The sequence below is a fragment of the Chionomys nivalis genome, chromosome 24 (assembly GCF_950005125.1).
Source record: "Chionomys nivalis chromosome 24, mChiNiv1.1, whole genome shotgun sequence".
NCBI lineage: Eukaryota > Metazoa > Chordata > Mammalia > Rodentia > Cricetidae > Chionomys > Chionomys nivalis.
Genome location: NC_080109.1, coordinates 6338090 through 6362120, shown reverse-complemented (window position 1 = coordinate 6362120; position 24031 = coordinate 6338090). Strand labels below are relative to the sequence as shown.

Here is a 24031-nt window from a genome sequence, read left to right as displayed (position 1 = left end):
AACTGCTTGGACGTTTAGTGAGAGCGACATTATTTTCTAATGAGAAAAATCAGTTGTCCAGTATTTCCCAATGCTATTGGTCTTCCTTAAATAAACTGTCGGTCTTGCTTATGATTTTTAGAAATCACAACAAAATTGGAAGAGCAAGCGAGCTGAAGCTCACCCCCCTCCCTCCTCTGAGCAGACTCTCACTCCCCTCTAAAGCACCGCTTCCCCTGGAGAAGAGCAACGCTCCATGGAGCGGCTCCCTGCCTGCTTCCCACACTGCTTGCCGACCAGCCGGGCAGCCTGTGATGCCGGCCGGCAGCGCCTGGATACTTACGGACTGCTTCTCCTGCTGGCCCAGAACTCCATGGCTAGCAGGCGCGGCCAGCGGTTTCATAATGAAGAAACATATGTTGAACTGAATTTATACATCATGAACCAACCTCTCACGACGGCAAGTCACCCTCTACAGCATGAAATTAAAAGGAAAAGGGGGAGAAAAAAAAAGAGGGAGGAGGGAAAAAAACCGGGCTGCAGCTTAAAGTGTCACTACTGCTGAGCTTAAAAACCCTTCACACTTGGAGACAGAAACGGAATCAGAACGACAGGGCTCGGCTCCATTTTTATCACGCTGAAACTCTAACCCTCCGAGTCTCTGACAAGGCTGAGGGAACCTCACCCGGCCTTCAGGCTTCTGAGAGAACAAGATCATTTCTGAGGCTGAAGAACAAGAGGCAAAAGAAAAGGGGGGAAAAAAAGCTAAAATGGCTGACTGCACACAGATTCCCCTCCAAAAGGCTTAATACAGAATTATACTAGCCAGGGTGATGAAAAGCCAGTCTCTAGCATTCAGCCAAGCATTGTTAACACTCTTGTTTCATTTGCAATCACACGTACAGACCCCTCCAAACAAGGAAAAAGGGGGAAAAAAAGACAGAGAGAGAGAGAGGAAGAGGAAAAAAAATCAGGGCAGAGCATGTGAATCAGGACCTCCTCCCTAGCTGCTAATGATGCTGACAGTGGTGACCAGTGATCTCTGTCCCACTCCACTAACCAAGTTTTCACAATTAATCTCCGTGGTATGACACTGATGGACATTTAATGTAATGATGTCTGTCCCTCACACTCAACACAAGCATGCCTGCTAGCCGGAGTCACTGACAGAAACACAGCACATGCACACACACACACATACACACACACACAATCTCAAGAAGCATGAGTCTGAATGCAATACACCAATATAATTACATTATTGTGCTTACTTTGGAGGACCATGGCTGCAGGCAGTTGGCATAGCAACGCACAAGGAAAGCCATTTCCTGGGTAGAGAAAGCTTCCTTTTCTAAATAAAAAAAAATCCCTCTTAGGAAACAAACGGCATTGCTGCTTCCCGCAGAAAGCAAGACACTGTAGTCTGTCTCTTAACCTGCAAGGCTCACACTCGATGTGGTTCTAGTGATGTAAGTGGGTTTCTCTCTCACCCTCCCTCTCCCCATATACGCTGAAATATTCAGCTCAAACGGTACACACATTCCTTAAGGCTCGCCCCCTCCTCTACTTAACCATTTCACTCATTAAGGTAGCGATGGACAATTCAGATAAAGTAACAAGCTCTTGCCTGGATTATATCAGCGGCTGTAGGTTAAGCAAGTCTCAGAGGGATGGAATCCATTGATTGCTGACTCCAAATAATATCACTGAAGACAGGGTGGGAAAACGGAGCAAGGACTTACTTGAACAGCTTTGAACTAAAATATGATTTCTTTTTCCACCAAGGTGGGGAGAAAGAAATCAATGTGACCTCTACCCCACCCTCAGGTATTACTGTGCCATAGTAAATTAGAATGTCTTAAGAATTAATAAAATGCATGTTTAGCAAGCCTTGTTAAATTTAGAAGATGAAATCTTCACACACACACACACACGAGCACACACATACACACAGATGCAAATATGGTCTTGTCAATAATATTATAATAAACCACCTGGTGTTTTTTTTTGTTTTTTTTTTTTAACAAAGCAAACTTCTATAGGTGGAGCTGAAATTAAAAGAAGACGCCTTATTCTCTCACAGACTCTAGATTTCACCCAGGCACACGGGTTTACCTAGGCGACAAGGAAAAAGGACACTCCCATCAGCCCTCACAATCAGTTCTACTTTTGAACGGCAGAGAGGACAGAAAACAGTTACAGAAAATATGCCATCTTTAAAAGTGGCCTTTGGCGTTCTCAGTGCTCCCTACTGGGTCCCTGGTCTATCTGAAGCCTGCATTCGTCCTCTTCTTCCTTCCTCTTCATAACAAAAGGCAATTTTTCTTTCCCAGCGATGGCGGATTCTTCTCCTTTCCTCCCGCCCCCTTCTGAGACTTCTTAAATTACTCATCTAATCTCCACAGATTTGAATATACTGCACCTAACCCAAGGTCTGCCCCATCAACCTGTAAACGCCCATGGCGCTCCTACCTCAAACACAGAATTAAACCAGACTCTTCCTCAGACCCCATGTTCTCCATGTCTACAGTCTTAGTCTCTCCTTGCACTTCACAACCAAATCTTGCAAAAGTTCATTTCTGCTTGCATTGTTTTCCTGTCCCATGTGTGCTTCAGATAAAAGTCTACTTTGAACTGACACAGGTTCACATGTGTTTGGGTCATCTTCAGCACCTGCACCCACCATACTGCTTCATTGAACTATCTGATTTTTCTCCGCTGTAGGTTTCTCTTTGTCTCTGCCATCATCCCTTCCAGGAATTACTTTTTTTCTTCAAAGTCACAAAAATCAACAGTCTGGATCCACTGCAATGCTATGCATTCAACCCATTTGTGAAATTCTTTGCAAGGATCTTTAAAAGCTAAAGCCTGATGGTTTCACATCCATCTTCCATCTTCTCTGCTCCTTGTACAGGTTAAAATGGGACACTGTACCAAAAATTGCTTCCAAGACCTACACACTTTGGGCTGGCGAGACAGCCCAGTGGGTAAGACACCTGTGGCCCAAACCTGACCAACAAGTCTAATTCCTAGACCTACATGGTAGAGGGAGAGAACAACCCCTCTTCGCTCGATCCATGAGTTACGGCACATACATACAAATGCGTGCACCCACACACAGTACAGAAATACATAAATACTTTTTTTAAAGTATTTACGTGCTCACACCCAGTCTAGGGCTCTTGGGTTTCTCTTGCTTCCTGGATAGTTAAAAAAAAGCCTTTGTTAGGTGACTTTCTCCATCAAAGCTCTCTCCTTTAGTATCTCCCTCCATTTCAGAATGACCCCAGGGCTATCCCAACAGCAGCTCATCAGTACAGCCGTGATCTCACATGCTGTCACGATACTACGTAAGCAGTACTCTACTTCCCTATACATGCTCTCAGTCCACGATGGCTGCTACCGTGTCTGTCACGTACGACTGCATTCAGAGCCCCAAGCATGACGCACAACACGGGCACCCACAATTGTGTTAATGGATGCACCAAATTTTTATTGACTGGAAATACACACTGGCAAGACCATGTTTACCCTTCAAACCACGACCTGTCAAAATTTCAAATAGAGTTCTGTAACCGATGTAATTCAAAAGCAAATGGCACCAAAACAAGTAATCCAACCAAAATCAACACACAAATACACAGATTAAGAGTGGTATCTACATCCAATAGGACACGATTCAGTCTTCCAAGGGAGTACACACAGCCGCAGAGTAAACTTGGAAGACAGTGGACTAAATGGGATAAGCCCGTTATAAACATTCTGAGTGTCTAAGCTAACCGAAGTCTTTGGAACAGCCAGGACAGGTGTTTCCAGGTCCAGGTGAGGGGTGGGTATTGATCAGTTACTGATTAGTCTGAGTTTGGAAGATGAAAAGTTCTGAAGGTGGTCATGCTGAACAATGGGAATTGCGGAACTATATACTTAAAATGGCAAAGTTAATTGGCACACACACTTATCACAACACAGAAGTGGTTGACTCAAGGCCTAGACAATCAAACTCCACATTTTTCACCTAGCTCATGTCCTAGTACATCTGTGTGCCAACAGTTCTCCAAGTTTCCAGAGCCTCATATTGATGGTGTCTTGCCTTATAACGGGAAGGTTTCCCGCTTATTGTTCCCTCTCTCTGGAAAAATGTGTCACTTCTCTCAAGAAGGAACTAACCTAACTGGGAAACCTGAGAGATGAAGTAAGAACATCACACATCCTCAAGCTCCAAAGCTCCTCTGTGCTGAGACTCGGCATGGCTGCTTCAGGGACTGGCTCCATACCCACAACATTCATACCTGAAGACCAGCAGAACCCAGGCAACCAGGTGCTAGTTAGCCTTCCTGCAGTATCAGCGTCAGTAAAAGACCCTGTCACAACTGTTGCTACCGTAAGTTGTCAAAAAAGAAAACTGGGGCTGGACAAATTGCTCAGTGCTTAAGAGCACTCACTGTTCTTGTGGAGGATGCTGATTCAGGCCCCAGCATCAGGGTCTCACAACCATCTCTAACTCCAGTTCCAGGGGTCCTGATGCTCTCCTCAGGCTGCAGACACCTGCACTCCCACTGTAAACATAAACTCATGCAGGCAGGCTCACACATGCATTCTCAAACTTCCCTCCCCTTCACATACATCTTTCAAAAGGGAAAAGTTGGTGGAAGGTAGGACTTGAGCCTCACACTCTGCACATACTAGGCACACACTCTGCCACACCCCAGGCTTTACTTTCATCTTGAGACATGGTCTGAAGATCCTCAGGCTGAACATGGACTTATTCTGCATTTCAGAAAAACTTTGATTTGTGATCCTCCTGCCTTAGACTCCTAAGTAATTGAGATTACAGGATTGATCCACCAGGTCCCACCTAACAATTTTCTTTTGTTTTTCAAGACAGGGTTTCTCAGTAGCTATGGAGTCAGTCTTGGAACTCACTCTGTAGACCAGGCTGGCCTCAAACTCACAGAGATTCGCCTGCCTCTACCTCCCGAGGGCTGGGGTTAAAGGCATGTGCCACCACCGCCTGGCTAGCCCTTTAAATCTTAACTGTTGGGAGCAGTGGTTGGGAACCAGATCCTGAATTTCTTGTAATCCCCTGCTCTGAGTGCCTACAGCTGCTCTGAGCACGAGACCTTCAGGAGTTCCTGATGGCAGGAGAGTGGTTTCTGGTGGGTTTGGCTGGGACGTGGCTATCTCTAATCTGCCCCTGAACACAATAAAGGGGGCATTCTTGGGGAATTCAAGGATGACCCGTGTCACTGTCTCTGTCTGTGTGTGTTTGTGTATTTTAATCTCCAGCTCCCTTGCCCGAAGCTCATGAACTGGGTAATAGTGCACCGAGCGCAGACACGGGGGCGCGGTGCGTGACACTTCACACGGTCGCATAACCTACTTCCTCCTTGAGTACACTTGAGATTAGTCTTCCATACATCCCACTGGAAGGGGTCACAGGTTCATCTACAAAAGGGTGCTTCCAATTCATTATTAAAAATTATGATATAAAATACAAAAGAAGTAGACACATTTCCTGACACCTAGAAAATGTTAACTAATATCCTGATTGGATCTAAATTAACGGCAAGCTTTAAAACTCCTGTTATGGTAGAGTTATCTAATGGAGGACACATCACGATGGTCCAATACTCTCCAGAGTCATACAATGAAGGAATCTTTACTTGAGGTGGATTCTCTCTTCAATAAATAAAACTTCCTGACAATAAATGATTTACGTTGCAAGTGACTCATAACTGAGAAATTAATGTGCTAGCCAAAGTGTAGCTGCTTCGTTCTGAGAAGAAAAAGATTAGAAGACGACAAGGTGTGGAGAGTCACTAGAGATTCCGACACTGACTTCCAGAAACGCACTTGTTTGAAAAGCGAGCGGACCTCAATAGCAGATTAAATAAGGCTTACTTCATTTCCTTGAGCCTATTTTAAGAAAAGGGCCAGACCTCAACCTTGCAGTGGTCAAGGTTTCGGGGGTAGAGTCCTTGAACACTGAGTGCCTTTCCTCAAGCGAAGGTTTCACACAGGGCTTCCTGCTAGAGTTCCTAATAAGGCCAGCACTCCAAACACGCAGAACTACAGCTCCATCGCTAGTTTGTTATGTGCTCCTCTGTGACTGATACATCTGCATGAAGACCATGAGCTGCTAATGCCCCCTCTGTTTATTTACCAAAATCAGGAAATACTGCACTATGAACTGTCATATAGGTTAGCTGTGGTCCCGGGCCATCGGATGATTTTGTTACTGATAATGTCACAATCACCCTAAAACATGATGCATGGTAGCTGCTCAAACACAGCATAAACACCTAACGATTCCACTTCCACTAACATGTGAAGTTAGCACAGTCTTCAACACGAGGAAAAATCAGCATAAATCAGTAAGGGTAAACATAACATTTTTTTGACAAAGTTAGGGGCTTTATACCCTGATAGGTAAAAAGCGTATGGAATCCAAATTACACAGAGATGAACATAGAGATCTGCACTTAGAGAAGGAAAGGGTTAGGAGGTGGCCAGGGATTATCTTACAAAACTGATCTAGCCAAAAGGTTCTGTATGTGTCAAGCGTGATTCCCAGGAAGCTAATATAATAATTACGGGTTCTGTCATCAAAAGCATGGCATCCACAGCCAGGAAGACCTTCTGCTGTGATCTGGGTTGAAGAGCGGCGACAATGACAGCAACCCATTCTAGCTCTGCTATCCTAGGAAACACGGGATGTAAAATGTGTTCTCCTCAAGGCAGAAACACCACAGGACAAATGGAAGGAGCTGAGCTGGTTGGAGGAGAAGGCACTTAGAGGAGAAGCCTCTGTTCAGAGACCTCATCGTGGCTCTATTGAATTAGAATGGAATCATCAACTTTGGCTAGGGGTGGAGGTAGGTCTGTGTCTACTTCACTTAACTCCAAGGCCTCATCTGGTGCAGACCTGTTTAGGACCTGTGCACGCTGCCCCGTTCCCTGTGAGATCATGTGTGTCTCGGCCATCTGTGTCTAGAAGGCTTGTCTCCTCCATGTCCTCCAATCCCTCTAGCCCCATCCCCAGTAGCACACGGCCAACACAAAACAAACTCAATGGTATCTTTGGAGGTTCTATGTCTCATAACACTGAGTCAGGGAATTTTAACCTGACAGCTCTTTTGTGTATGCATTACGGATTCTGGTTTTATGTTTTCAGGGGGCTTCTGTGTGTATGAACAAAATTGTCTCTGCATCTGTACGTGTTTCTCTTGCCTTTGCTTTGGTTCTTTTTCTATCTGTTTTGTCCTATCCTGACTTGTTTTTGTTTTATTTTATTTTATTATTATTCCTTGGATGCCTGGTTGTGTTTTCTAATGAGAGACAGAAAGGGCATGGTTCCAGACAGGAAGGGAGGTGGGGAGGAACTGGGAGGAGTTGGAGAAGAAGAAACCGTACTCAGAATATATTGTATTTAAAAAAAAAATCTATTTTCAATAAAGAACAATAAAACGGAAATACTTTTTAAAAACTCATGTTGAAATTTCAAATAAAATTTTGTTTAAATAGAAAAATAAGGAAATCCATTTGTATTGCTTTTAAAAGAGATCTAGAATTTGAGCTAAGATTATGTGCAGGCAAGTTACAGCTAAACAATAGGAAGGGTTTCTGCTGGATTTTTTTTTTTAAGATGTTTCACTATGTTGGCCAGGCTGCTATTGAAACCATGGGCTCAAGTCAAATGATCCTTCTGTAGCCCCTTGAGTATCAAGGATTACAGGACAGCATAAGTTAACATGCCCAGTTTATATAAGAGCTTCATATTTAGCTCTTTCCTATAAGAAACAGTAAGTGTTCTCACTCTGTAGCATACAGAAAGATGCAAGTCTGACACACATCACCTAAAGGACCATCTCTCAGACACCAGAACTCATTAGAGCAGTGGTTCTCAGTCTTCCTAATGCCGTGACTTTTAGTACAGTTCCTCATGTTGCTGTGAGTTATTCCATTACTACTTCATAATTTTAATTTGCTGCAGTTATGAATTATAATGTAAATATCTGATATTGACACACGAGGAGTCATAACCCACAGGTTGAGATTTGCTGTCTTAGAGTATAAATGACGGTGGTTATGTAGAAAGGCAATGTATGAAGTATACTATTTAAATGGTTCAGATGTGAGAGTCTTCAAAGTCATATTCTTACATAACATGGCTGCTACCCAACACCAAGTAGTAGCAAATGAGAAGGAAAGAGCTGGGCGGTAGTGGCACACACCTTTAATCTCAGCATTCAGAAGGCAGAGGCAGGAGGATCTCTGTGAGTTCGAGGCCAGCCTGGTCTACAAGAACTAGTTCCAGGACAGGTTCCAAAGCTACAGAGACACCCTGTCTTGAAAAACCATAAAGGAAGGGAGGAAAGAAGGAAGGAAGGGAGGGAGGGAGGGAGGGAGGGAGGGAGGGAGGGAGGGAGGGAGGGAGAAAGGGAGGGAGGGAGGGAGAAAGGGAGGGAGGGAGGGAGGGAGAAAGGGAGGGAGGGAGGGAGGGAGGAAGAAAGAGCAATATGAGACAGGTTAGAAGAAAAGATCTTATTGATGCAAATTAGGTAATTTTTAATAACACTGAGACTGATCCTCAAGCCTTGTGCATAGTGTACAATATCAATACACCAATACCCCTCTCCTCACTTTCACTTTGAAACATTCTCATTGCATTGCTTAGTCTGGCCTTGAACTCACTCTGCAACCCATACAGTTCATGGACTTGTCACCCTGACTCAAATGCCTGATTAGCTGGAATAACAGGCCTGCATGACTTAGCCTAGTTATAGAAGGCTTTTAGCTCCCTACACTATATGTGCTCCTTTAATAGTCTTAAATTACCTAAACACTTCTAATATTTTCTTATAGAGAAGCAAGCAATTTTATGAGAGATCTCTAAAAGCAATGACTAATTTTAGACAACTATATATAATATTTAAAAATAAACGCATATACAGAAGTGGGGGCATAGTTCAGTTGGCCAAGTACTTGCTATACAAGCATGAAGGCTTGAGTTTGATTCCCAGAATCCATATAAAAAGTTAAGCTTATAATCTGTGTGTATGGAAGCTGGAGGCAGGGAAATGCCTGAAGCTTTCTACCAAGCAAGCCTAGTCTACTTGGCAAGCACCAGATCCAGGAGAGCTCGACTTTCCCTCAGAAATGATGGATGGAGGATGGATGGATGGATGGATGGATGGATGGATGGATGGATGGATGGATGGATAAATGGATGGGTGGATAATGAAGATGGTGCCTAAAGAGGGGCAACCATGGTTATCTTAACTTCTGTATATACACACACACACACGCTTGCACACTTAACACATATGTACTCATCCACAAACACTCACACAATAAGAATATATCTATGAGAGAACTTTTGTCAAGATTTTAAACTTCCCCTATTACAGTGTTGGTATCTACATTTTAAAATATGCTAATTTAAGTCATCCCTTTGCTATAAGAGCGGTACTACTTACTAGTAAGAGCTCATTCCTATGATGGAACAAATTAGAAAGGGTATAAGTGAGGGAAGAAAGTATTTTATGGATGGTCCTAAGAGTGGGGAAAATGTAACAAAAAAACCAGCAAGTGAGTCAAAGTCTTTCACTGCACAAAAATAACTGTTTCTGCAAGCTGGACAATTAAATGATAGAGTCTATTTCTTTAAAAGATACTTAAATAGTAGGCATCTAACCTCATTGAATTAATTGATCTTTATCTCAAATCCTAAGTTTAAATGGTATTAAGAAACAGTGGCTGTAAAAATCATTTTTTAAAAAAGAACTAATCCAATGGAGTGGGAAAGGAAAAGATGTATGTGCGACTTTATGACTAAACCTTCATTACATGTGAGAAACCGTGGACAATGGGCATGTCACTTTACCTCACTGCCCTCTGTGAGCTTACCTCCCAGAGAGGGCTATTTTGCCAAGTGGGTTGAACTGAAGGCTTAACTGACAAAAACCTAGCAGATCCGTACACAATCAACACTAAGGAAGGCCATTTTCTCCCTTCCAAAATAATTCTAAATGTCTCAAGGTACTGAAGGTTTGGCCAGCTCAGCAGTTAAGTCGGCTGGAAACAATATCCTCGTGCAGATCTCCTCATACAGAACCCTAGGTGCAGGCAGACGGATACTACAACTCTTAAAAGAAATAACTAGTTCTGCAGGTCTGATCCCAGGCATCCACACAGAACCCAAGAGACCTCATGTTGCAAAAAAAAAAAAAAAAAAAAAAAAGCATAAACTATGGGATACAAGATTCCGTTCTCAAAGAGCTTACTGACGTAAAATTTTTACGTCTTTCCATATTACTATTCAAACTCCAGGATTTCATGAATACCAACAAACAATCTAACTCTGACCTACCCCCTCTAGCCTAGAAACTGATTACTAACAATTCTTTTTATTCCTAAAGAACTTAATATTTATAAATAAGAATCCAAGTACTTTTCAGACATGGTTCAGTGGCTTTCATTTAAAGACAATGACAGCGACTTTAAATAGGAGCACTAATCAGTGGACTTCGCCACCGTAACAGAGCTGTCCTGGCCCTCCTGGCATAATGTTTAAAAAAAAAATGACAGAAGAATAATTTAAAACAGAGACTATCTCTAAGTAGAAAACCTTTTACATGCTATAGAATTTTAAATGTTTTTGAAAAATGATCTCATGTTTAAGACAACGTTCAATCTTCCCACACATAAATAAATGAACAGAGCCCAGATCACACACCTCGTCTCTCCCTCCCTCAACTGCTCAAATAGTACATTTTAAACTGCCATGTAATTATTCATGCAGAGTCAGCTATACTTTGAAATGAAACTATCCTCTACCACAGTGCTGGTCTTTAAAGACGAAGGGTGAAGCTAGAACATTTAATTCTATGCATCTGTCAGTTACAATTAAGAATTGCTAACAAGTAAGTGCACATGTGAATCGGACTCAATGGAGATACAATACATAACCTCTCCCATGGAGCATTACACGCAAACATACATCTATAACGATACATTGGTTAGAATGCTACAAATTACTGAGTCCACAACTGACCCCTAAAATGTAAGAAGAGGCCACAAGAGAACTTCAGAAGTTTCCTGGCCAGCTCAACAATGTTCCAGATATCAATCAGAGTCTGCTCCTTATAGGAGAGGTTTACTGAAGAGTTACTTTAGAGGAAACGTAATCAAATCTATTTTCTTGTCAGGTTGTGTCTAATAGGAAATAAATGGTTCCTTCTAGGCTATAAAGCAAAAGAAAAACACACTGGATCGAAAATTTAAAATATTTGCCCTTCAGTCCAATGGTAATAATAAAAACAAAGCCAAACACTAACAAGATAGCAATACTAAGATCAAACTCCTAGAAAAATGCATTATTTACAAGGAAGCCAAAGCATGTGGAAGAGCAGAGTTAAAGCAGAAATATTTCCCAATGAGAAAGGGTGTGTGCACAGGGAGACCCCGGCTCCCGAGGCGAGGCACAGAGAGCGCCTCCAGCCCCCTCCAAGAGCGGCTCTGTTCTCTCACGGTTTATTTTGCTTTCAAAGCTGATTCTGAATCAGTGTGGACTTGAGGGCACAGCACAAGCAGTTAGACACACTTGGAGATGACAAAGGAAATCAGCCACCATGTCTTAAGACGAGAAGAAAAAGACTGACGTTAGCATCTTCATACAACAGAACAACAGGGGCCCATGAAGAAAGCATGATGACATATTCAAAACAGAGGGCAAGAAAGACAAAAAAGTCAGTTAAAACCACAATTCTGAGTTTTACTTTATAATAAATATATAATACATAAATTACTTTATTTATTCAACTAGACACATCTGTAATTAACCAGACTATCCTGAACTGTTAGAGAACATTGTTTAAACTATTTATAGTAAGAGGTGGTGTATGGAAGAGCGGATTAAAACTAGTTTCACCATGCTGACACTTAGCCCTTGCTGGCTTGGAACTCACTCTGTAGAGAGAGGTCTGTCCTCACATCCATAGCACCCCTTACCACCGCCTCCAGGTGCTGGGATCACAGCAATATACAACCACACCTGGAAGCAAAGCCCAGCTTTAAAGCTTACGCAACTGCTGTGGTACAATCTTTGTATATATAAATATGTGTTGCTTTCATTATTAATAAAAAGCTGATTGGTCGATGGCTAGGCAGGATAGGATATTCGGGGCAGAGAGAATGCCGGGAAGAAGAAGGGTAAAGTCTGAGGAGTAGATGCAGGGAAAAGAGATGAACATGCCATGTTGAAAGAAAGTATTGCCAAGTGTTAAAGGGTAGACAAAAAAAAGTGGGTTAAATTAAAATGTAAGAGTTAGCTAATTACAACCATTTATAATTAATGTTTATCGGCCAAACATTTATAATTAATATGAAGCCTGTGTTGGTTGCGTGGGAACTGGCAGGTGGAAAAAAAGAGTCCTAGTACACTCAACAGATACCACACAGGTCATACTCATCACCTTAATGGATAGCTTGAGTTTAGGCTTTTCAGGAAGAAAGGGAGATCAAAAACAGATCCCTAAAGGAGAAAAGGCTCTAAATAAGAAATGCCAAATAAGGTAATTAAAACTTGTAATAATTGCAGAAGACTTTTGATAACAAATAAAACTAATGTATGCAAAACCTTGATCTACTTTAGTTTCTGCTACTGCCATAAAACACTAACCAAAACAGCAACTTGGGGAGGAAAGGGTTTATTTGAGACTTTAGTCAATATTCAAGAAAATACATTATAGATATGGACACAGGCCAATCTGATGGAAGCAATTTCTCAACTGAGGTTCCATCTTCTTAGGTGATTCCAATTTGGGTCAAGTTTTGCCAAAGCTTAACCAGCATGAACATTAGTCAACATTAAAGAATTGTAAAATTTTAATCCCATTCATATTTAGCTCGGGATCTTCCTATTTGTGCCTCCTACAATGTGTAAGGAAATTAAGGAGAAATTTTTAAAGAAAAAAAAAATAAGGAAGGGGATAATTCATTCAAAACCAAACAGCAAAGGCCCAAAGCATGGGTTGCAGGAACAGCCTGGTACAATGCTCTGACACCATCTTCAAGACGTTATCATGGGGCGCCATGTCTGTGTTTTCATTGGGCTTTACAACTATGCAGTACCTCCTAAGTTTATCTTTATGATGAAGGGAGAGACACAGACTGCGTGTGTATCCCGACAGGTGCATGGCTGCAGCACACTACACTGAGTCATGCTCCCAGAGGTGCAGATTTGTGACTTGCCAGTCTCCACAGAAGAATGCACCAGTTTTCCTCTTGAATTTTCAGATTTATTTTGTGAGTGTTTTGCTTGCATGTACGCCTGCATGCCACGTGCAAGCTTGGAGCCCGCAGCAGTCAGCGGAGAACTTTAAATGCCCTGGAACTGGAGTTATGGACAGCTGTGAGCTGCCATGTCAGTGCTGGGAATCGAACCTGTATCCTCTGCAAGAAGTATTTTTATCCTCTGAATCATCTTTCCAGTCCATGAGTCAATTTCCTTAAGACAACCAGATAGTCTCTTTTCTTTCTCTTTCCTCTTCTCCCCACCTCTCTCTGTTTCCTCTTTCTGGAGAACTTAAGTACACCATGCAAATAAAAAGGAAGGAACTCATGAGCAAACAGTCTAAAAAAAAAAAGTGGTTCTCAAAGAATCCAGGCAGTACCTTACCCACAGAGTGTGAGGTCAAACCATTTTGACCATGACTCACACATTACCTGCCGTTTTTTATTATGCTGATATTTAAGCTGATGTGTCAAAGCAGTGGCATCTGCAGGGACTATAGTACCGCCCTACTATGGCCATTGCCCTGCTGTCATCCATATTCACAGCAAAAACAAAAGACAAAGAAAGAACAAAAACTAGATCATGCAACGTGTCCCTGATAAAGCAGTAGTAACAGTCACGATTTTCCTTCTGTATGAAACAATGGAAAACACCCACAGAGGGCTTTGGTCACACTCAGAGGTGTCATGGTTTGGTTGTCTCAAGGTATATTGGGATCTTTGCTCATTTGGAGTTGAGTTTTGTGGAGGGTGATAAGTATGGATTCATTTGGATTCTTCTACATGCAGCTGAATCAAGTTTGACCAGCACCATTTGTCCTGTGTCCAGTGAGTGTTTCTGGCTTCATTATCAAAAATCGTGTCTACGGATATGTGGATTTATGTCTGGATCTTCAATTCCATTGATCAAGATGTCAGGTTTTGTGCCAATACCACATTATTTGTATTCCTATAGCTCTGTAAGACAACTTGAAATCTGGAATAGTGATACCTCCACAGTTTGTTTATTATTCAGGATTGCTTTCGCTATCCTGGGTTTTTTGTTTTTTCCATATGAAAGTTGTCTTTTCAAGATCTGTGATGAAATGTGTTGGAATTTTGATGGGGACAGCATTGAGTGGGCTGATTGCTTTTGGTACGATGCTAATGTTATCTATGTTAATCCTACTGACTCATGAGCATGGCAGATCTTCTCATCTTCTGATATCTTCTTCAATTACTTTCTTTAGTGTCTTAAGTTTCAATCTTACAAGTCTTTCCCTTGCTTGGTTACCCCCAAGGTATTTTATATTATTTAAGGCTACTGTGAAAGGTGTTATTTCACTGATTTCTTTTTCTGTCCATTTGTTGTTTGTATATAGAAGGACTACTGATTCTTGTGAGTTAATTTTGTAGCAGGCAGCATTGATGAAAGTGTTTATCTGCTATAGGAGTTCCCCAGTGAATGAATATTTAGCCAGTCTCTCTCTCTCTCTCTCTCTCTCTCTCTCTCTCTCTCTCTCTCTCTCTCTCACACACACACACACACACACACAACCATATCATCTAAAAATAAGAATACTTTGACTTCTTCATGTCCAATTTGTATTCCCTTAATCTCCTTCAGTAGTCGAACTGCTCTAAGACTTTAAGTACTATATTGAATAGATATATGGGAATGGACAACTCTGTATGGTTCCTGATTTCAGTGGGATTGCTTTGAGTTTCTCTCCATTGGGCTTGCTGTAAACTCTTTTTAAGCTTGTTTATATGATGGATAACATTTATCAGTTTATGGATGGTGAACCACCTCTGCATCTCTGGTATGAAGCATACTTGATGGTGGTGGATGATCGTTTTGATGTGTTCTTGGATTTGGTTTACAAGTATTCTGAGTACTTTTGCATCTGTGTTCATGGGGGAAATGAGTCTAGTTTTCATCCTTTGTTGGGTTTTTATGAGGTTTGGGCATTAGGGTCTCATAAAACAAATTGGTAAACACTACTAAAGCTTCCATTTTATGGAACAATTTGAGGAGTATTGGCATTAGCTCTTATTTCAAAGTCTAGTAAAATTCTGCACTAAAATCATCTGGCCTTGGGCTTTTTTAGTTGGGAAATTTTAAATAGCTCCTTCTACTTCATTAAGGTTAGAGGCCTGTTTAAATTGCTTCTCTGATCTTGATTTAACTTTTTAAAGTGGTATGCTTCAAGAAAATAATCCATTTCTTTTGAATTTTCCAAACTGGCAGAGCACAGGTTTTTAAAGTATATCCTTATAATATACTTTATATCATAAAGAACTTTGCTTTTTGTTCTTTGTCTCTATTCTATTGATTGCAGCTCTGATTTTGATTATCTTTTGCTGTCTGCTCCTTTTGGATATGATTTCTTCTTTTTGTTCTAGAGCTTACAGGTGTGCTATTAAGTTACTAGTATAAGATCTCTACAATATTTTAATGTAGGCACTTAATACCATAAACTCATCTTTTAGAACTGTATTCATTATCTTCCATAAGTTTGGGTATGCTGTATATTCATTTTCATTCAATTCTAGGAAGCCTTTACTTTCTTTATTCATTTGTCTTGAACTGTATTTCATTTAGTATTGAGCTATTCAGTTTCTACGAGTGTGTAAGCCTTCTGTTGTTTCTGTTGCTGTTGATATCCAGCTTTAATCCCTCATCATCAGACAGAATGCAGGGTGTTATTTCAATTTTCTTATATCTGTAGAGACTTGCTTTGTGTCTGTATGTGGTTAATTTTGGAGGAAATTCCATGAACTGGTGAGAAGATATATCCTTTCGTGTTTGGGTGAAATGCTCTATAAATATGTTAGGTCCATTTGGTTAATTATGTGTCAGCTACCACATTCCTCTGTTTAGTTTTTGTCTAGATGACCCACTATCAATTGTGAGGTTCAGTATGTGATTTTGGCTATAGTAGTGTTTCTTTCATGAATTTGGATACACTTGCATAAGAATTAAAATTCCTCATGGTAGTGTCCTTCTCTATCTCTACCAATTAGTTTTGGTTTGGAAGTCTATTTTGTCAGATATTAAAATGGCCACACCAGCTTGCTTCTTAGGACCATTTCTTTGGAATATCTTTCCATTCTTTGACTCTGAAGTGATGTATATCCTTGGTATTAAGGTGTGTTTCTTAGATGCAGCAGAAAGATGGATCCCGCCTGTATCCATTCTGTTAGTCTGTCTCTTTTAACTGGGAAATTGAGACAACTGATGCTGAGAGATACCAATGACAGTGTTTGTTGACTCCTGTTCTTTTGCTGTTGTGGGAAGTCTGTGTATGTGTCCTCTTTTTATTTGCTGGTCTGGGATTGTTCTTTGGTTTTATCATCAACTCTCTTTACTTTCTTCATCTATAGTGATTGCAAGTTTTTCTGGGCTAGGACATATTAGTAATATATATCACTGCTCTTATTTTTGTTTTATAAAGTACTTATGTATCTCTTAGAAGAACAATGATGCTGACAACTGACAGCGTATTTCCCCTTAGACACTGCTTTTAGATTTGTTGATTTTTCTTACTCATTTGTGTGAGTGTTCTGCCTGCGGGTGTGTCTGTGCACCACATGCATTCAGTGCCTGAGGAGGTCAAGGGGTCACTCGATTCCCTGGAAGGGGAAGTAAGGGTGGCTGTGAGGTGCCAGGTGGGTGCTAGGAACTGAACCTTGGCCCTCTTAGCTGCTGAGCCGTGTCTCCAGTCCCCTTAATATTCTTTTTTAAACTGATGAGTTGATGGGGGATGTCCTTCTGAATAAATAAAGCCGCTTTGGCCTATGGCAGGGCAGAATATAGAGAGGCTGGGAGAGACAGAGAGACAGCAGGCGGAGTCAAGGAGACACCATACAGCTACTGAAGAAGAAAAACGCCTGTTGGAACCTTATCTTGCTGGTAGGCCACAACCTTGTGGTGATACACAGATTAACAGAAATAGGCTAAGTAAAGATGTAAGAGCTAGCTAGGAATGCAACTAAGCTATTGGCCAAACAATGTTGTAATTAACATAGTTTCTGTGTGATTATTAGAGTCAGGGTGGCCAGGAACAGAAGAGCAGTCTCCATTTACAATGAGTAACTATATACTCATATTTGTGTTTGCTTGTCTTTAGAGACAGGGTTTTTCGGGGTGACTTTGGAACTTGCTCTGTAAACCAGGTTAATCTCAAGCACAGGGATCCGCCTGACTCAGCCTCAGAGCATTGGGATTTAAGGTGTGACTGGCACATGCTACCACTGCCAGGCTTTTATTTTTCCCCTTGTTTTAAATTTCCAATGAGATGGAGGATGACATGGAGAGACCAGTGTTATCAAAAGCTCCTGGGAGGCCTGAGTAAGACTCAAGGGCAGAAGAGTCTGAAATGAAAGCAGCTTAAGAAGGGCTATGGCCAGACAACAAGCAGCCTCTTGGCCCCCTGAAACAACCCACAGTAACAGTTTCTGTGGATCTCTGGAATGGAGGGCGCTGGGCTCAGAACCCTCAGGCTGACCAGCGGATGAAAGGTTAGCTGGTCTAATGGAAGCTGGTACATGCATGCTAAGTGTCAGGTCAAAGGTCACTCCAGAGAAAAACAAACTGAAGCTGCAAGTGCTCCCCAGTTCAGGAAAGCCAATGCCAGGGACAGGAAGGTGGGCTGGTGACATATTCACTGCACAGAGCAACAAATGGCAAGCAAAAATCACCCTTTCTCTAAAACCTCCCCTTGGTAGTTACCAAAGTCCTGATAATTTGCAGAATTTCTTAAAGGTTTGGTTTTAAACTTCCTACAGAAAATGCAAATATGTTTATAATTAATGAAAAGGAAATGCTACATTTTGAGGTTTAACTGTTTCTTAAATACTCAAAATACCTTCTAGACTGTTCCGGAACTAACATGTTTACCACCGCTGTCCTCGGAGGTTTTCTCCCACACTCTCCAGTCTTCCGCATCTGAGTTATTCCTCTCCTCAACCAAACCCGAAATTCCCATTTCAGGGCCACTTGACCTTCACTTCTAGTTAAGGCCACACACATCACACCCAGGCATCACCTGCCTTCGACCTGAGCCACACAGTACTGCTATAGCAAGTACCCCAATACCTCCTACAACCATCTCTCCCCAGACCTCCTGCTCTTCAGCCTATGTGAAATTTTATGATCAGGAAACAGAGCAAAGAAATGGGTAAGTCAAAACCAGTTCCCAATCCACTACTGACTTACTTTATCACGACATCTGTTTAAAGCCAGTAAGGTGACAAATGTAATGTCACATGATGCTTATTTTAAGTGAGAAAGACCACTGAAAAAGACTTCAAAACAGATGACTGTAGTATGTAAAACACACCTCAATAAAGTCATTATTAAAAATAATGTATCAGAGGCTTATTCCTAATCAGTTAAAATCACAAATAGATGTAACTGACAGATACTAAATCATTTGAGAATAAGGGAGAAATTTTATATAGAGATACATATTTATATACATATTCATTACACTGGTATGCAGATCATCCAATGGTTTAAAATCATGGTTATATAAATAATTAAACTATTTCATTTCACAACTGTCTTAAAAAACTAGCATGTGCACTTTCCATTAAATGCTAGCTAGTATCACCCAGAGGGTAACAATATCATCTGGCTGTCACTATTGTTTTAACACTGGATTCCAAACTCAGAACAGTTCTAATTATTCACTATTCTCTACACTGAAAACAGACTCCTTGCAACTGATAGCCATTAGAACAAGACCAACTGAGAACTGACAGAAGATACCAAAGCTGGCATGTCCAAAGTGCAGAGCTTTCCAATCAGCTTATAAAACCCAAGGCCAGAAAGAGGGCGGGGTGAGGGGCACACGATGAAAATTGAAGCTGGCAGAGATGAAAGGAAATTTTGCTGTGGTAACGCAAAGCGGATTTTTAGTCAATTCTATTTAAAACACACACGGGCAGAGAGAGGGAGCTACCCATGGTCACAGCGAGAGGCAGGACAAAGTGCCACTGATCTCTTTTGACAAACAAATTGCTTGAAATATTGCATGACTTGCTACACAACACTGCTATTACTTTCAACCGAAAGATAGGTCCAATTATGACATCAATACAAGCTCCCTTTCCGAATGCAATGAAAGAACAGTAAATCCCAGTGGACACCGGAGTTCTCTAGCAGAGATGATGTAATACACAAAAATAGAAATCCTCCAGCAGAAGCTGGAACTTGGATAAACAGCACACTGCAGGCTATTCTCAACTGCCTTGCGTGAGTTTGCAATGCAGGCTGTTAATAGCGTGAGAAATCATTTTATGCTTTAAATTATTTTGTGATTTACATTTCACTATCTATGCTCTATAGCTTAATTTCTTAATCCATACTAATGAAATCAGCACAAATACCTGATTTCAACTGCAAAAAGAGAAAAGGTCCCTCCCTAAAAAACAGGAGAGTGACAGCAACCCAGCAGCTCTAACTGTCTGCAGCTTGCCAGAGATTGTAGGGTAAGGTTTCCTCCACCGATTGTTTAGAGACCCTTCCATCAGGACCTCTCTAGGGGATTTAAAATGCAACGTGACCTGAGTGAAGAGGAATCAGTCAATTTGCTGGCATGGAGCATGCAAAGGGTACTTCACCAGTGAAACCCAAAGCATCCACATGCCTAAAATGCACAGCTTTAGCAAGGTAGTGTTGTACATGCTCCTCCTCACTAACTCCCACTCCACACCCTTTTTGATCCTTCTTCACGATTTGATATTTGTATTTGCTTTGGGCTAAGGATGTGGTCAGTTGTTGGAATGCCTAGCTTACATGAATGGAGCCCAGTGTAAGCCCTACTACAGGAGATACAAGATGGAAGAGAAGTAGCCACAAGAAAATATAGATTAATATAAATGAGTGAATTTGAGATATAAAAGCTGCTTGGGGACAAGTCTAAGCTAAGGTCAAGCTTTCATAATTAATAATAAGTCTCAGTGTCATTATTTGTGGGCTGGTGGTCCGATGAGAAACTACTATGCTCTCCAGCCCCTATTTCTACTTTTTTCAGTTCGAATCCTCACCCTTAGTTCTTAACTCAGTTGTCAAGTTCAAATACTATTTCCACTACTACAGCTCAAGCAGGTCCTTAGGGTCATCCCTATTCCAGCTTGGAGCAGGTAAGTTTATCAAGAACTGAACTTCTAGGTAGGGTGGCACGCCTTTAGTCCTAGCACTCAGGAGGCAGAGGCAAGTAGATCTCTGTGAGTTCAAGGCCAGCCCAGTCTATAGAGCAAGTTCAAGGATAGCCAGGGCTGCACAGAGTAACCCTGTCTTGAGACAAACAAACAAATAAATAAAAAGTAAGCACTAGGGTGTCAAAGCCTCTTCTCTGGCCACTCTAATATTCATTTCTCAACATGGCTTCCCCAAAGTGAATCCACTTCTTTTGGGGGGAGGGGAGACTCTCCCCACAGCCTTAGTCTTTGAGCAAATGAAATTCTTCACGTGAACTATTTCTCCTTTGGCTACAACATTACGACTGATAGACATGAAGACCACTCCTGATTCTTCAATGTGCCCAGTGCATATCCCTCCACCCTATATTTTCCTATATTTTTATTACCTGTATTTCTCTGTGAAATTGCTAGGTCAAGGGGACGAATCACTAGATTCTGACACAGATCTGAAAAACGGGCATCCAACAACTGACTTTTTTCCTGGATGACAAAGGAAATAAAGTCTATCAGTTTTCTGAAGCCCTACCCTACTGCGCCCACAGAAAGACAGTGACATCAGCAGTAAGAACAGACGCTTTTGCTTCATTCGAGCAAATGGATGCTGGGGGATCAATAAGGGGATAAATGTTTAAAGAAATAGTTATAACACTGACCCTACATTTACATAACTTTATGTGTGTTAAAAATCATTTTAAATATATAATTAATTATAGTCAGGAGAGACATGAGCTAAGGTAAACTATGAAGTTCTTAATATTCCAAGAAATTTACTAAAAATAGAAGTCACTGACATCTAACTTAGAATGCATTTTCATACAGTTAAGCAGGAGACAGACACTACATCAAACTAAGGAAGCATTGAAAAGCTAGGAAGTGAGAAAGCAAAGCCATGAAATAGGTGAAAACACCTGGATGTCTAATTTAAGAGTAGCTCATTCAAAAAACTCATCCCAAATAGAAAATGTGTATAAAAATGACTGCTATAAGCAACTTTTTATTTCAATAAGTAATAACTTTTAAAACTAAACCAACCAAGAAATTCTTATGGAAATCTATTTTTTAAAAAATACCATAAAAGCCGGGCGGTGGTGGCGCACGCCTTTAATCCCAGCACTTGGGAGGCAGAGGTAGGCGGATCTCTGTGAGTTCGAGACCAGCCTGGTCTACAAGAGCTAGTTCCAGGACAGGCTCTAAAGCCACAGAGAAACTCTATCTCGAAAAAAAAAAAAAAAAAAAAAAAAAACCATAAAATGATGACGTATGTTTAAGAACACTGTCATATTTCTCCTATTCAGACATCATACAATGAATACACATGTTAAAAATTATAAAGTATTCATGAGCATGTCTAATTGTCAATTTTGTGTGTGGATTAAAAATAAATTTAACTTTTAAAACATGGAAAAGATTTTTAATATCATTTAGAAATATGCAAGATATATGCTAGAACAGTGATATCGTAAATGGTCATTTAAAAAGTAGGACTTAACTGACACACACACACAAAAGAAAGAAAAAAACAAATAAAAATACTCATAGCCAGGCATGGTAGCATATACCTTTAATCTCAGTACTCAAAAGACAAAGGCAGCCAGATCTCTGTGAGGTGAAGCCAGCCTGATCTACCACGCTGAGTTCCAAACTAGCCAGTGAGCTCCTGTCTCTAAATAAATCAATGAGGCCGGGCGGTGGTGGCGCACGCCTTTAATCCCAGCACTTGGGAGGCAGAGGCAGGTGGATCTCTGTGAGTTCGAGACCAGCCTGGTCTACAGAGCTAGTTCCAGGACAGGCTCCAAAACCACAGAGAAACCCTGTCTCGAAAAACCAAAAAAAAAAAAAAAAAAAAAAAATCAATGAGACAGGCAGATCAATGATCTCAAAAGGGGTGGGGGGCTGGTCTTCCAAAGTCTCATACATGTGCCATCTTATTATACTGACATCACACTTTACAGGTGCTGGCAATAAAAAGCATTAAGGTCACATTGTAGTCAACACACTAATACGATGTAATATTTCCTATTACTCTCGCACACCCACAATCAAGAAATTAAACCTGACCTATTAAAAAGCTCCATACCTACAATGCTTGTAGAAAACCAAAGCCACCAGAATGCATGTGAAACATCTTTCCCCATGGCTGACAGGTTCTCATCGTCTCAATGTTCTTCGCTGAGAATCTGAATGCCTTGTCTTGCACCTATATTCACAGTCGTGAGAAGGAGGGGTATGTTTCAGAGAGCCAACTGTAGTGGAAGAGTGTCAATGAGGACGTCAAGAGTTGAGAACATTTTAATGTTCTAACCAGCCTTGGAAGCTAGAGGCCCCTCAAGCTTCGGCGGGAATACATAGCATCCATATGTAAGAGATGCTTTCTTTGGTCTCCAGTCTGATTTCTTTCTGCACCATTTTTGTCCTTTCCAACCTGGAAAGAATAAAGAGCTCCCTTTTTCGCACATTACAGTAAGAGAATAAAACACAGAAGAAGAGGTGCGTGCCAACTTTCAACATCACTCCAACCAGGCTTCCTGAGATCCACTCTGCCACCTGTACTCTCCATCTTCACCATGGACCTGGAGTATCCCTGCCACAGGAATATCCAGAAACGGCCCGAAGCAATGAAGGGCAAAGTTCTCTTTCCTACCCCACTCTTCAAGGTAAACCAATGCTGGTTTGCGTCCCAAGAAAGCCTTTATAGGAGCTGACTCCAAATTACCAGGCTCCACCAAGAACAATGTTACTCGATTCCATAATCTCCTACACGCGGTGAGGCTGAACGTTCAAGACTTTTCGGTGACCTTAACAGCAGCGATGAGTTCCACTCATAAAAATGTTAGAAAACGCTAGTGAGCGTTCTCTTCGCACTGCATATTAAAGCGCTCCTTCTCTCTGCAAACCTCGCACACTCGCCTTGCGAAGCATCCTGAAAACGCCCCACGTGGACTCGGTCTTCATGACTGAGGAAATCATCAGAGTCTATTCTAAACCATTACAACACATCTAATTTTAAAAGAGAACATAAAGTATACATCACGGCATGTGCTTGAAATTCAAGTTCTAAATAAAAATTAGGTTCTTAATTTCTCATGCCAGAAGAAGAGAAATTACATTGTGGATTAAAAGGAAAAAATTACATTGTGGATTATTTTTTAGCTATTAAATTGTGTATTTTTGAAGTACTGTCTTTCCAGGTAAAACCTGAAGACACTAATGGTCTTTAAATGTCATATGACTAAGAAATTATACAGCCATCAGGCTTAAAAGTCGGATAAAAGTTTGAGATTTATCACATCATTCAAAATCAGCAGGGTCAGGGCTGGATAGATGGCTCGAAGGTTAAGAATGCTTGCTGAGCAAAAACAAGGACAAGAATTCAGACCCCAGCACCCAAAGAAACAGCAGAGTGTCTGTGTGTGCGTGCGTGAGTGTGTGCGTGCATGTGTGCATGTGTATGAGCTGGAGAGATGGTTCAACAGTTAAGAGCATTTGCTGTTCTTGTAGAGAGCCCATGATTAGCTCCCAATACCCAAATACCCATGCGGTAGCTCAAAACTGTTCTTTAACTCCA

The 24031-nt window shown here is 41.2% G+C and overlaps 1 protein-coding gene across 6 annotated transcripts in view; it reads right to left on the bottom strand.

Annotated features, from left to right (window-relative positions):
* Rapgef2 (Rap guanine nucleotide exchange factor 2) overlaps nucleotides 1-24031 on the bottom strand; it is a 203968-nt gene that overhangs the window by 77000 nt on the left and 102937 nt on the right. Inside the window, exon 1 of one of the 6 annotated variants that reach the window (XM_057756817.1) lies at nucleotides 1251-1369. The exons of 4 other annotated variants lie outside the window; for them this stretch is intronic. In XM_057756817.1, coding sequence (XP_057612800.1) covers nucleotides 1251-1304 — 54 coding nt within the window. In that variant the 5' untranslated portion in view covers nucleotides 1305-1369. Of the gene's footprint in view, nucleotides 1-322; nucleotides 662-1250; nucleotides 1370-24031 lie in introns of those variants that run through there. One more of the 6 variants, XM_057756816.1, reaches the window with a different exon arrangement.